Raw genomic sequence first — 13,973 nt, forward strand, 5'->3', positions numbered from 1 at the left:
ATTTCATGACAAGATTGACAGTTAGTGTTCAACGGTGGCAGGGCCACGGGCATTTGGGATGTTATTAAAAATGAATGATAAGTAGGTCACCTTGTGATGAAGGAACAGGAACTGTGAACAGTTGGTGGAGGAAATGGCTGGTGTTTTTTATGAAGGAGGGTAGACTGAGGTAATAGGTTGGAAGGTATTGGTCTACAAAAGCAGAGATTCTCTCAGTGAGGGCACAGTAACTGGCCATAATGAGGTGTCCTGGGTGATTGGGTTTATGAACTTCATGAAGCATGTAGAAGGTAGGAATGTAGGGAGTTGTATAAGTGGTGAGAGAGGTAGACTCAGGGGAGGTGGTCTGGGATGGACCTCATGATTTGAGAGGACACTGGAGATCCTGCTGGATTTCTAAAATAGGGTCACTGAAGCGGGGTTTTTAGGTGAACAAATCAGATAGCTGATGCAGTCCTTCCACAAGGTAATGTTTGCCATTCAAACCCACCACCCTGGTGGAAGCTTGTGTGTGTGTGTGTGTGTGTGTGTGTGTGTGTGTGTGTGTGTGTGTGTGTGTGTGTGTGTGTATGCTCAAAGTGGGCAGGTCAGCAAGCAACAGTACAATGATGATGCCATCACTTCGCCACAGAGGGACAGAATCACCCAGCACTCGAGAAGATGATGTGTTTCTGTGCAGAACGAAATTACTTTTTGCAAGCTCTGAAGACAGCTGAATTTTAGTACTTACTGGAGTTTCTTCCTTAATAGGTATGTACTCGATCTCTTGCTTTGGGAATGCAAGTGGGTCGGCCTCAACCTGAATGAAAAGAAATGAGTTAAGTACAGGTGCAACACTGAGTACAAGCAGTACTTATGAAACCAGTCTATAGAATATAAATGATTACACTGTGACAACAGAAACACTCTGCCTGGATTTCACACTTATCATGAGCAGCTGCCTTATACATTAGAATAGCTGAGCACACTTCCCACCCTGATTCTGACTTCCATTATTACCAGTTTTTCCACCTATGATTTCTGAACACTGCAACCAGAGGTTCTCAAATGAGGTATATGCGAACAGAACTGGAGGAATGGAGTCAGTGGAGCACTGTGGCTTACCCTCCCTATCCAATTTCCTCTTTACACAGAATTATCTTGCAGGTGACTTTTTTTAAAGATTACCCAAATATATTGCCATACGACTGGAATAAAATGAGTACAATAACAAAAATGTGACTTCACCATTTCAGTTCAATAAGTTGAGTATAATAATTATTAGTCATCACCTGCTGGAACAAAAATAACTTCTAAGGAGATCTGCAGCAGTAATCTGACAATCAGACTTTAAAATTCCTTGTTGGATCAAGAAAACAGTTAATTTGTGTAACAGTTGTACACATGTTACTCACACAAGTAAATGAAATAAAGAAAAAGATACATTATACTATGTTACATTATATTATATTGGATGGTTCCGATATGCTCATATACACGTTACATGTGCACGAACTACTTACATATTCTTGAGTAACACAATCTGATTACCAAAGAAGATCAACTAAAACAAATATAAATAATTATATGCTCATTAAATTAGATACAGAGACACTGTTGTTATATATCACTGTGGAAATACAAATATTTTGCTCTGGGTGACAGCACTAGGTAAAGAAACTACAGTGAGACCCCCCTTTTACACTTTTCAAGGGACTTCAAAGAAATGGTGTAAAACGCAGGAAAATGTGAAATTTGGGAAATAACGTTTTATGCTGTCAAAGTTACGTATAGGATACCCCCTTGCACATTATGTACATAACAGGCATCAAAAGACGTGTCAGGGACTTGTTCATTACCTAGTGAAGGTTTATTATCTAATAAAAAATGCTGATGTAATTGGAACAGATAACTGACTGGAACATAGGAACATTTGACTCAATTTCGTATGTCATAATCGATGTGTCTGAAAGCCAGCAACTGTCATTCATTATTTAAATAATGAAATACTGTACTAGTTACGATTCTTTTCATGTTTAGCACAATGTGTTTTGGGAAATTTTTCTCATTATCAAGTGCAAATATGTACATAAGTATTTTGTGCGGTGTTTGAATGTCTGCGTGTCTTACATTGTAGTCATCTTTTTGAGCTTATTAGGTACTGTGCCTCATCAGCTATGTAGAAAACCATGCACACACACAAACCATCACTCACATTGTCTGTTTGTGTAATATCACAAAAAATAAATACGTAAATACTGCATTTGACAAGAGAATAACTTCTCAAAACACGTTTTGTTCAGCAAGAATGAAATACATAACACGTGCTGTGTGTAACCTAAAAACATTTGAGCATCGCAAAGTGAATGACTGTGTCAACTAGTGCTCCAAGAGGCCATATGCCGAAACACACTAAATATGGTAGGACAAAGGTGTCACAATGATCACAACAATCACAAAACTGTGTTTGTGCAGAAGAGACAGTTTGGAAGTAATTGTGATTGGTCACGATATCTACATTTGAATGAACCTAGTTTCTCACATCAGCCACCACGCCAAGTAGAGCTTGACAGCGGTGGGAGATACGGCATGAATTGTTCCAACTTTTACATGTTTACTGCTTTCAATCTGCTGAGTCAAGTGCTGTGGTGTCAAGAAACTTAACCACAGAATATTTGTAAACACTACTGGACAGTGAACATCATGCCAGTGTCATTTTTCGCCACAAACACTTTCTAGTAATGTGTAAATTATGGGAAAATGAAAAATATGTTGATGCAAAATTGGGTGCAAATTAACATTTGTGGGCATAGGAAATTTGATGGTACTGACAAAAAAATGTTGTAAACGGCAGGAAAATGTTAATTCTGGGAATTTAAAAGCAGGGTTATACTGTACTGCTCAAGTGTAAAGTAGTAGTAGTAGTAGAAGGGTTTTGTGGGCGCACGACAGCAAGGTCTTCAGCGCCCATTCAGTATCATAGTGAGATGGGTGTCAAGAAAAAAAAAACTCAGAACATTTACATCAAACGGAACATAAAACACAGGGAACAATCATAAAAAAATATGTGCTCACCCACACCGAAGCATGGGAAGAAGCAGGGCGTCAGCAGTAAAACATGGATAACACAGGAAGAAAAAGGTAGAGGGAGCTAAAACAATGGAGCAGATGGAAGTGGATGGCTGACCGCAAGGAAAAAAGGGAGGAGTCAGCCACTCTGCAATACACTAAAACTGCCAGCCTAAAAGTTTAGGCCAGAGTCCAGACACATCACAAAACTTAAAAACCCTAGACACACACGTCTCATAGTTAGCTAAAACACAGGGTAGATCCCCATCAACTTGTGCTTCTGCCCTTGCATCACGGTATAAAATGCAGTCTGTTAAAATGTGCCGGACAGAGATGTGCACACCACAAGCATCACAAAACGGAGGATCCTCCCACCGTAATAAATAGCTGTGTGTCAGAGGACAGTGCCCGATCCAAAGACGTGTGAGCGCCACCTCTTCCCACCTGAACAGCCGGCAGGAGGAACGCCACGGCCGAAAGGTTGACTTTACCGACCGCAGTTTATTGGCCGCCACCGCCAGCCATTCGTCCTCCCACAACTCCATGCACTTCCTGTGGAAGTGCAGCAATGACTGACTGCAAGGGGATAGGACACTGGACCACATCCTGCTCTCTGCAGGCCTCCTTGGCAGCCCGATCAGCCTGTCCATTGCCCCATATGCCGACATGACCAGGCACCCAGCAGAAGGATACCTCTTTACCCCGCCGTTGGAGCAAGTACAGTTGGTCATGTATCAGCTGGACCATCTCTTCAGTCGGGTATAGGTTCTGCAGTGATTGTAAGGCACTAAGAGAATCGGAGCAGAGAAGAAATCGATCGCCCTGAACACGATGTATCTGCTCCAGTGCCATCAGGATTGCGTGGAGCTCCGCTGCGAAAATGATATATTCAGCAGGGAGGCGAATCTGGGTAACATGATCAGGGAACACCACAGAACAGCCAAGGAAAGGCTCCTGTTTGGAGCCATCAGTATAAACGACAGTGAAACCGTGATGCACATCTAAAATGTTAAAAAACAGAGATTGGAACGTAAAATCTGGTGTGCCAGCTTCCTTAAAATTAGTCAAATCTAAAATAAGTTTGGGTCTCCGGAGGAGCCAAGGTGGAGATCTGCTCCAACCGCGACGTAAAACACGAAGACCAGCCATAGACATCGCACCGAGGCAATCCTGTGCGCAAATCCTATAGGGCTGCGTCGCACGTTGCCGGTTATGAAACAATCGTGCCAGAGGAGGCTGAGCAACGGTATGGTATGCAGGGGTGTAGGGTGTGGACAAAGTTTTATACGCCTGGCGCACTGTAAGTAGCCGTCGCCGCATATGAAGTGGCGGTTCACAGAGGCTGGGTATGGGGCTAGTTCGGAATGCCCCAGTGGCCAACCGAAGCCCTTCATGGTGCACAACGTCCAACATTCTTAAGTAAGAAGGCCTCACAGACCCATACACCATGCACCCATAATCGAGCCGAGACAGCACAAACGCCCTGTAAAACTGTCAGCTCCCCATGTACTGTGGCTAAGACATTTTAAAATACTTAAAGCCTGAAGCGATCGCCATTTCAGGTCTTTAAGATGAGGTAACCACGTGAGCCTCGAGTCAAAAATGAGCCCCAGAAATCTCACTGTGTCTTTAAAAGTAAGAATAGTGTCCCTCAAGCGCAACTCAGGAAAGGTTAAAATCGAACGAGAACGGTTAAACAGAACACATACAGACTTCTCGGTGGAAAACTGAAAACCACTCTTCTTCGCCCAGTCATCCAAATGCCTAATCGTAAGTTGCAACTGACGGGTTGTCGTTGCAAGGCTTGAAGAAGAGCAGAACAAAGAGAAATCATCCACTAACAAAGAACACTGGACAGGACTTTTCACTATGGACGTAATGCTATTAATAGCGATGGCAAACAGAGTCACACTTAAAACCCCTTCCCTGAGGGACACCATTCTCCTGCTCAAAGTGATCAGACAGGACGTCACCAATTTGGTATCTAAAATATCGTGGCGAGAGGAAAGACTGAATAAAAAGAGGAAGACAACCACAAAAACCCCATTCGTGAAGCTGCTCCAGGATGAGACGCCTCCAAGTAGTATCGTAGGCCTTCTCGATGTCGAAAAATACACCTAGAAGGTGATGACGGCGTAGGAAAGCTTGTTGTATAGCTGCCTCCACGAGGGCAAGATTATCGACTGTGGAACGAAACCTCCTGAACCCACACTGAAAGCGACTAAGGAGTTGCCGGGATTCTAACATCCAGACAAGGCGGCAGTTGACCATCCGCTCCAAGGTCTTCCCTATGCAACTAGTGAGGGCAATACTACGGTAGCTACTTGGGCTCGTGCGGTCTTTCCCAGGTTTTAAAAAAGGGATTAAAACTGCCTCACGCCACTCGTCAGGAAAGTGACCCGATGCCCAAATGGCATTAAAAAGTGCGAGGAGGATTTCTCTGTTGCGCATTGTGAGGTGCCATAGCATACTGTAATGGATCCTGTCGTGACCAGGGGATGTGTCACGAGCCCCAGACAATGCAGAATCCAGCTCCCACACAGAAAATGGGCACTTGTAAACTTCATGAGAGGTGGACTGGAAGTTCAGACTACATCTCTCAGCAACCGCTCTATGGCACTGGAAACCGGGATCCTGACTGGTTGTTGCAGTAACTGTGGCAAAATACACTGCCATAGTCTGGGCAATGTCTCGCAGATCCGTGTGGAGAGTGCCGTTAGTCATTACAGCAGCCATGGGGCACCTCCCTCCTGTGCCAGAAATTCTCCTGATGGTCTCCCACACAATGGAACTTTTGGTGGAATGATTAATGGTGTTCAGGAACGTTTGCCACGACCTCTTCTTGCTCTCACGAATAATGCGGCGACATCTTGCCCTCGCCACCCGAAAGACTGCAAGATTCTCAGCAGTTGGCCGACACTTGAACCGACGCAGAGCCGCACGTCTGGTCCTGATCGCAGAGCAGCATTCGGCACTCCACCAAGGCACAGGTGGCCTCTTCTGGTGGCCTGTGGACTGTGGAATGGATGCTGCAGTGGCGTGGTGGACCATTGTGGTAATATGATCCACCCACACCTCAACATTCGCACAGTGTTTGAATTGGGCCAACTGGCTATAAAGTGTCCAGTCAGCTCCACTGAGCACCCATCGTGGTGGTCTCCTTTCGGGGCCCACGCCATCTGGCAGGTGAATCCAGATTGGGAAATGATCACTGCCGTGCAAGTCAGCGACCACTTCCTAGTGGGCACTGGCGGCAAGAGCTGGAGAGCAAAGCGAGAGATCAAGGGCAGAGAACGACCCAGTCGCTGTGGAGAAATGAGTACTCTGTCCTCCATTGAGCAAGTAGGCACAGGATGACAGGAGAAGCCTCTCAATTGCTCTACCCCTGGGGCAGGTAATTGCAGAGCCCCAAAGCACATTGTGGGCATTAAAATCACCACAAATAATGAATGGCTGGGGGAGCTGGGTAAGAAGGTCGGTGAGGGCCGCTTCATCAAGAGCATCATTTGGGGGCAAGTAAAGTGAACATACAGTCAATGGATGACGCACGTGCACGGACACAGCGACAGCCTGTAACGCCGTCGTAAGTGAGAGAGGCGAGGAGTGATAGTCCGTCCGGACGAAAATACCTACGCCTCCTCTAGCTCTCTCTCCACGCAGGTCGTCCTTTTTGTGGAGTGTGTAGCCTCGTATCTCAGGGGAGTATAATGGATGGAAATATGTCTCCTGGAGACAGAGACACAGTGGTCTACCCTGAGAGAGTAGACAAAGTTCCTCCACATGCGTCCTGAACCCTTGCAAGTTCCACTGGAGTATGGGAGCCATCTATGTTGGGGGTAGCACCTTCATCCTGTCTCTCCGACGGGGCGGGGAGACCGCAGCAGGTGGAGGGGCAGGCATGGGACGAGATGATTGCCCCACACATACATCGTACTCCATCAACTCTGAGGAAGAGTCAGATGAAGCCTCACGTAATACAACATCCGCATGGTCAGATGGTTTACCACGGGATTTGACGCGCTGTTGCTGCTGTACGGTAGCTTTCTGTGGTTTGGTGGACTTTGGGGGAGCTGATGTGGGAGTGGTAATTGGCGCACTGGGCTTGGGAACAGCCTCAGATGTTGGAGGCGCCAGGGGCTGGCCCAAGTTCACCACTGTACCTTTGTCTGCCATTCGAGTAGGGGCTACTGGCTCTGAAACACTGGGGGCGTTGCAAGTGCACTGACAGCTACAGGTGTTAGTGCCAACACTCACCACCTCGGTCTGCGTTGAGGCATCGACTTTTGGAGTAGGCTTCTGAACCAGGGAGGCAAAAGATGTAGCAAATGTGGGAGGTTGCATCGACTTAAAGATCTTCTTGGCCTCACCATAGGGGATACGCTTGGTTGTTTTTATTTCCTGGACCTTGCGTTCCTCTAAAAATATGCGGCAGTCCCTACTCCAAACAGGGTGGTTCCCAGAGCAATTAATACATTTAGCCGGAGACGAGCAACCAACTCCTTCATGAGCAGCCTGACCACAGTTTCCACAAGTCGCTTCGCCTTTACAGCCTAAGGTGGTATGCCCAAAACGCTGGCATTTAAAACAGCGCATTGGGGTCGGGAAATAAGGCCTCACACTAAGGCGAAGGAAGCCAGCTTTAACATGTTCAGGAAGTTTTGTGCTACTGAAGGTCAGAATAAAGGAGTCGGATTTGACAAGAGAGCCATCAACCTTCTTCATGATGTGTTAGACATCAACGATACCGTCTGGAGCCCACTCATGTTGCAGTTCTTCCTTGGGAATGTCAACTAGATCCCGGCATGTCACAACACCTTTGCTGTAGTTCAAGGTGCTGTGCAGTGCAGTGTCTATGGCATAATCTCCAAGGCATTTAGCAGATTGGAGGTTAGTTGCTTGCTGGGAAGTGGAAGTTTCCACTAGCAAGGTCCCATTACGTAAGCGCTTCACCGATTTTAAGGAGCCACAGATTCCCTCCAATCCCTTTTGTATATAGAAGGGCGAAACCTTCTCGAAACTACCCTCCTTCCGTTTCACAATGAGAAACACATTCGGATTACCAGAATGCATTCTGTTACCTAAGACTGGACTTTTCAAAGAAGCGCCGGAGTCAGGGGGACTGACTGCACGGGCCCTCTTAAGAGACTGGGTGTGAGAACCTTCCAGCGGCCCACCCTTTCCGCTGGGAGGAAGAAAAGAGGATTTCGAAGGATCCATCTCGGTCCCATGAGCAGCTAGGGAACTAGAAGTCCACCTAGCACCTAGACAGAGCCCCGCGTGCCTAGGTAAGCCTTATACAACTGAGGTGCGGCAGGTTCCCCAGAGGTTGCCCGCTATCGACTGTTCCACCTCAATAGCCATGCATCTCATCAGCGCGCAGCACACCTTGAGATTGAGGGTTTTTTTTATAGAGGTTTATTCCATCCTCGCGATCTTGGCGGTCAAGCCAAGATCCCCATTCCCTGAGACACACAACGTTCCACCGCCGTGCCGCACGGTGGTCGCTGAAGTATGCTCAGAGGTTACGGTGACAGGGGACTGGTGGCGCGTACCAGTCCCCAGATCAGGAACCCCAGGGTCGCCAAGCCCGTACCCAGCAAATGAATGCTGAGCCCCTGGGGGCGCTCAAGTGTAAAGGAATGGTTAACCATCCATTTGATAAATCTGTACTTAGCACAACAGTTTACGGTGAGAGCAACTGTCTGTGGTATACAGTAACTGTAAAGAAATTTCTCAAGAAAAAGACACTACTGCATAACAGGTGTAAAAGAAAGCATAGTACACAGGTACAGAGATGGTATATGAAACACGTTTCGCTGCCAAGAGGGCAACGTGTGAAGCCATCAGTGACTACCACAGCAGAATATTATTAAAAGATCTCTCACAAAACCCAAAGAAATGCACGTCATATGTAAAGGCTGTTAGTGGTACTAATACCTCATTGACAAGATGAGAACTAAAGTTGATGGTAACTAAGCAAAAGCAGAAATTCTGAACTCTTTTTTTGAAAATGTTCCTTTACAAAGCAACATCCATACGTGTTGTACCAATTAGAAACGCAAACAAATAAAGACACACCACAGAATAGGCCAAACAGGTTGAGACCAAGGAATAAATAGATGGAGATAAAAGAGATACACTGATAATTGTAGAAAATGTTCTTTTTATTGATTCATTTGGTGTACTAAGGGTCTTGTTTTGTATTCTCACTTTTTTCCTAAGGATGAAGGGATTATGTGTAAATTATTTCCTTTGGGTGATGGTGAAGATGACACTTAGATGGAGTTTAGCAGTCTTCAGAGCACAAGAAATTGTCAACCTGCCTTTGTCGAATGGGGTAGTGTTATTGCAGCAGCCAGATGCAGTCCTCACAAATCACAGACAGTCATTTAGACTGACCTTCAACATCTGAGAGGTGACAAACGGAGAGAGAAGGTTGCAAGATACATTCTTAGAAGTGCTAAAGGAAGCAAAATGAGGCAATATGACAGGGGATATACAGAGTGAATATTATGAACTTAATTTTTCCTATGATAAGAGAGCAGTTGCAGGAAGTAACAGGTACAATCCCATATTCCCTAGTGCAAAGTAAGAGTATGGCTGAATGTGAGTGGTGAACTACTAAAAGCAATGGCTGGCACAATACATAATGATGATACTTCAAATTTGAATAGTAAAACAGGTCAAGTAGGTATAGATCAAGGATTTTTAAAGATGACTAAAATGTTGCATAAAACAACAACTGAATTATAGCAATATGCTAATGACACCATGTTTACTGTAAATAAGGGTTTAGGTATAATACAGACTCACCTGAAGATATTAGAAAACAAAGTAGTGATAGCTAGACTAATGAGAGAATTAGAAAGGAGTTTAAGTGATGCTACAACAGAACTGGAAAGAATTTAAACACCATGCTGTTACCACCAAAAACATGTATGCAAGGTTTAATGCAAGCGGAAAAGGAATTTCCCTGCAAGTCTATAACTTCTTGTTACCATAAATAAGAGCAGTATAGCATTTTACTATCATGTTTTCATAGTTAAAGGTTATTCTGATAAAGAATATACATATGTTAATGTGCAGTTCCCACTAACTAGGTGTAAATCACAATCTGAATGTTATACTTGGCATGTGTATCCATTTGGATGGAGTCGTATTGACAGATGGATTAAATTCTTGGTTTAATAAAGTATAGCTTGTATCTAAATGACAGGAAATGCACCTAGTTCTATCTGTACAAGATTTTGGTAACTCTATTAATGAAATTATCACCATCTGTCCTGCATGAGTAGTTCATACTGATAGCTAGTCATGTGAAGCACAACTATTTTTGAGGAATATGAATGCACCAGAATGTGAGAAGATAGTTATGATGCCATGAACACACTTTCAGCAAGTTGGAAATCATTGGGTTTATTCTGTGTACAAGCCACAAATGGTAATAGTAAATAATTACAAAAACAAGACTTTCATAAGAATGACAAGATTGTAATTGCAGTTTAGCAGAATATTAATCAATGGAACAGAATGTGCTATAACAGGAGTAGAGTTTCATCTATCAGCAACTATTATGGCTACTACGGTAATTACTCGTGTACAATCAACATTGTTTTGGCCAGAAAATCGTTTCAGCATTTTACCTATTCAAAACATTTCCTTTCTAAATTGTACACAAAATGCTATGGTACCACAGGTAGAAAATGACAAATTGCTGTCGATGAAATAAGATATGTTCAGAAATATCATTGCGAACAAAAGCACAACAGGATTACCATTAATGTAACAGCTACAAGATAATCACAGTACTAGAAGCCATTATTGCAGTTTATCTTTTCATAAGACATAAAATAACATACGCAGAGTTAAAAACCACACGCGAGAGCCTCTGGAATCGGTTGTACCAGAAAGATGATGATGACTGTGAGTGTAGAGGGAGAGTAAACCACTACTACTTACTACTACAACACACACACACACACACACACACACACACACACACACACACACACACCCCTAACACTGGAAGCGAAGTAGTATTACAGTTTGGTGTAAAATGCACTCTTCCTCAGGAAATACAATAGTTTGGTAGTGGCCATCTTGCCATCCACAAGCATCAATGGTGGTGAGGTAGGCAAGCTTTGATTGGCCAGCAGGATGCACTCAACAAGAGCATGCGCTATCGTCAGTAGACTACTGCAGCTGCAGTGAAGACCATCCTCCTAATGCAGAATGAACTCGTGGGTGAGTCTTGTGTGGTCAGTGCATAGTCGGCACAACACAACAACATCCTTCTGAGAGGTCTGAAAAGATGTATGCCACACCTTGTTGGACCTTTTAATAACCCTCAACTTGTTTTGGGTTGTAGTAGCCTGCCATTCAAATTACCAGAATCTCAAAATGTCGTGTCAAACTCCAGATAGATGGTCGGCAAGTTCATTTCTTGAAATGCCTGTGTGTCTCAATGTCCAGATGAAGGTCACCATCTTTCCAGAGCTGTGCAGGTCAACCAGTAGGTCCTGGATGTTGGCAACCAAAAGATTTTTGGGACAGCACAGGGTTATGCTTTTAAGCAACTCAATGTTTGTCAAGGCCTATCATTTGCTGTACCACAACACCTGAGATATGGCAATCAATTGACTGTATATACAGCAGAGAGTGCTTCTCATGTCCACTTGCACATGCAAAAGTGTAACCAATACTGTCACTGTCTTTTGATCCATCTGTGTAGACGCATACCAAATTAGAACAATTGTGGAGGATCGAAAGAAACAGGTGTTGCAGAAGAGTTGGATCCAAGATGTCCATCCGTATCACAGGACAGGGTACAGACCAAAGGGGGTGGGAGTGCTGTGAGGGAGCCCTGGGAACACAGACTAACAGTGGCTGTTGGAAGTCCTCCAGTAGAATATTGAGTTGGATCGCAGCTGGTCTACCCAATTTTGGGCAATGTGCAAACAGCCTGAACTGCTGGTTGTGGAACAGAGTTGAGTGACATGAGTGAGTAGGCATCTGACAGACTGTAAATGTGTAACTTGCCAGAATCTGCTGTCATCTAACCCACAGAGGTGGGACTGGCTCCTGCCAGGAGGCCGTCATCAGGGCTTGTACAGAAGGCTCCCATTGCCAACTGCATGCCAATGTGGTGAACAGGATCCAGCAAGCTCAGCATGGATGGTGCGGCCAACTCATAGGCAACACGTTGATAGTCCAGGCAGGATAAAATCAGCACTTTGTAAAATGCCAGGAGAACTGTGCGGTCTGCACCCCATGAGGAGTGACTAAGAAAGGGGAGAGTATTCACCTTCTTCATGTAAGTCACCTAGAGTCAGCAGACATGCAGCAGCCGTGTTAGCTTGTTGTCAATAAAACACCTAAGAATTGAAAATTCAGGGCCCAGTCATCGACTCTACATTGAGCCTCCTGAAGTTGGTGCTCAGCACAGTGATGCAGAGGGGTAGTATAGGCAAAGATCACCCACATACAGTTACAGAGACTGTGGGGCCCACTGCATTTACGATACCACTGAGGGTAATAGCGAACAGCATTATGCTCTAATGCTCAGACCCAATCCCTGAGGGACTTGTTTCCTGAACATATTGGTTGCTGACAGTCGAACCTATTTGGACCCAAAAAAGTTGGAGAGATAGGAAGTTCTGGATAAAAATGGGTAAATTCCCCCAGAAACCCCAGTGTAGATAGCATATATCTCCAGGTAATATCATATGCCTTCTGTAGGTCAGAGAACACAGCAATCAGATATTGGCAGTGTGTGAAATCATTCTTCACTGAAGATTCCAAATGAACCAGTTAATCTGTGGTGGACTGGAAAGCCCAAAAGCCACTTTGGAATTGTGATGTATGCCATCCAGCCTCAAGACACCAATAGCTTACACAGTCCATTCGTCAGAGAGACTGTCCGGCAGCTAGTTGAAGCATGTGGGTCCTTCTCCAGTTTCAGGACAGGAATACCACCTTTCCACTACTGAAAGGGAAATTCCCCCTACCACCAAATGTAATTAAAAAGCTGGAGGATATGTTTCATGCTGTCAGCATGAAGATGTTTGAACATTTGGTTGTGGATTTTGTCACGTCCAGCAACAGTATCTCGACACATTGCCAAACTGCTGCAAAGGCCCCAGTCACTAAACGAGATGTCGTACGACAGAGAGCCGTGTGCGTGGAAGGATTCCGAGCAGCACTCAGTGAGGTGTTTCCAGGTCAGGAAATGAGGATGGTAATTATTACAACACTTCAGCAAAGTGTGCCACAAAACATTAGGCAAGTACCGCAGAAGCAGTGTAGGTGTTACCATTGGCAAGAATGCCAGGAAATTATGTGTGTGATGGATGGCCACAAATGTGGCAGAGTTTAGTCCATACTTGGGACAATGACGTGTGGGATCACATAGACGAGACATATTGCTGCCAACATTCCTGCTTTCTTTTCTTTATTAAAACTGAACTTTCCCCCTGAGTCTCTTGAATGCTATTGAATTATACATAGAAGGGTGGTGCTTGTGCCACTGAAGCACCCAGCTGTTTCCCCACAGCTGTGGCTATATCTTCAGATCACCATGGTACTGGGGATCATCGGGATGCGCCGGAGGAGTAGGGTATTGTTGCTCCTGCACCATGAATAATAGTATTAACAGTATCCTTACCAATTTGTTGATACCGGTCACATGACTGGCTGCAAAAGTGGCTATAAAGGAGAAAGCTTGCCAATCATCTTTCCGAAGTGACCAAGATGAAGCACGTTGCAGATGTCTGTGAGTGGAGTGGGAAAGAACAATAGAAAAATGGTCGCTACCACAAAGACCGCCAAGGACATGCCACTGAAACAGGGGTAAAATACTTGGCTGTAAACTGTGAGATCAATAGCTGAAAATATTCTGTGCGCCACAGTGAACTGCAGTTCCAGTG

At 44.7% G+C, this 13,973-nt stretch overlaps 1 protein-coding gene across 1 annotated transcript in view; it reads right to left on the minus strand.

Annotated features, from left to right (window-relative positions):
* LOC126106185 (zinc finger protein 586-like) overlaps positions 1-13,973 on the minus strand; it is a 165,463-nt gene that overhangs the window by 119,223 nt on the left and 32,267 nt on the right. Inside the window, exon 3 of the mRNA XM_049912422.1 lies at positions 731-799. Coding sequence (XP_049768379.1) covers positions 731-799 — 69 coding nt within the window. The remainder of the gene's footprint in view (positions 1-730; positions 800-13,973) is intronic.

The sequence above is a fragment of the Schistocerca cancellata genome, chromosome 10 (genome assembly GCF_023864275.1).
Source record: "Schistocerca cancellata isolate TAMUIC-IGC-003103 chromosome 10, iqSchCanc2.1, whole genome shotgun sequence".
Lineage (NCBI taxonomy): Eukaryota > Metazoa > Arthropoda > Insecta > Orthoptera > Acrididae > Schistocerca > Schistocerca cancellata.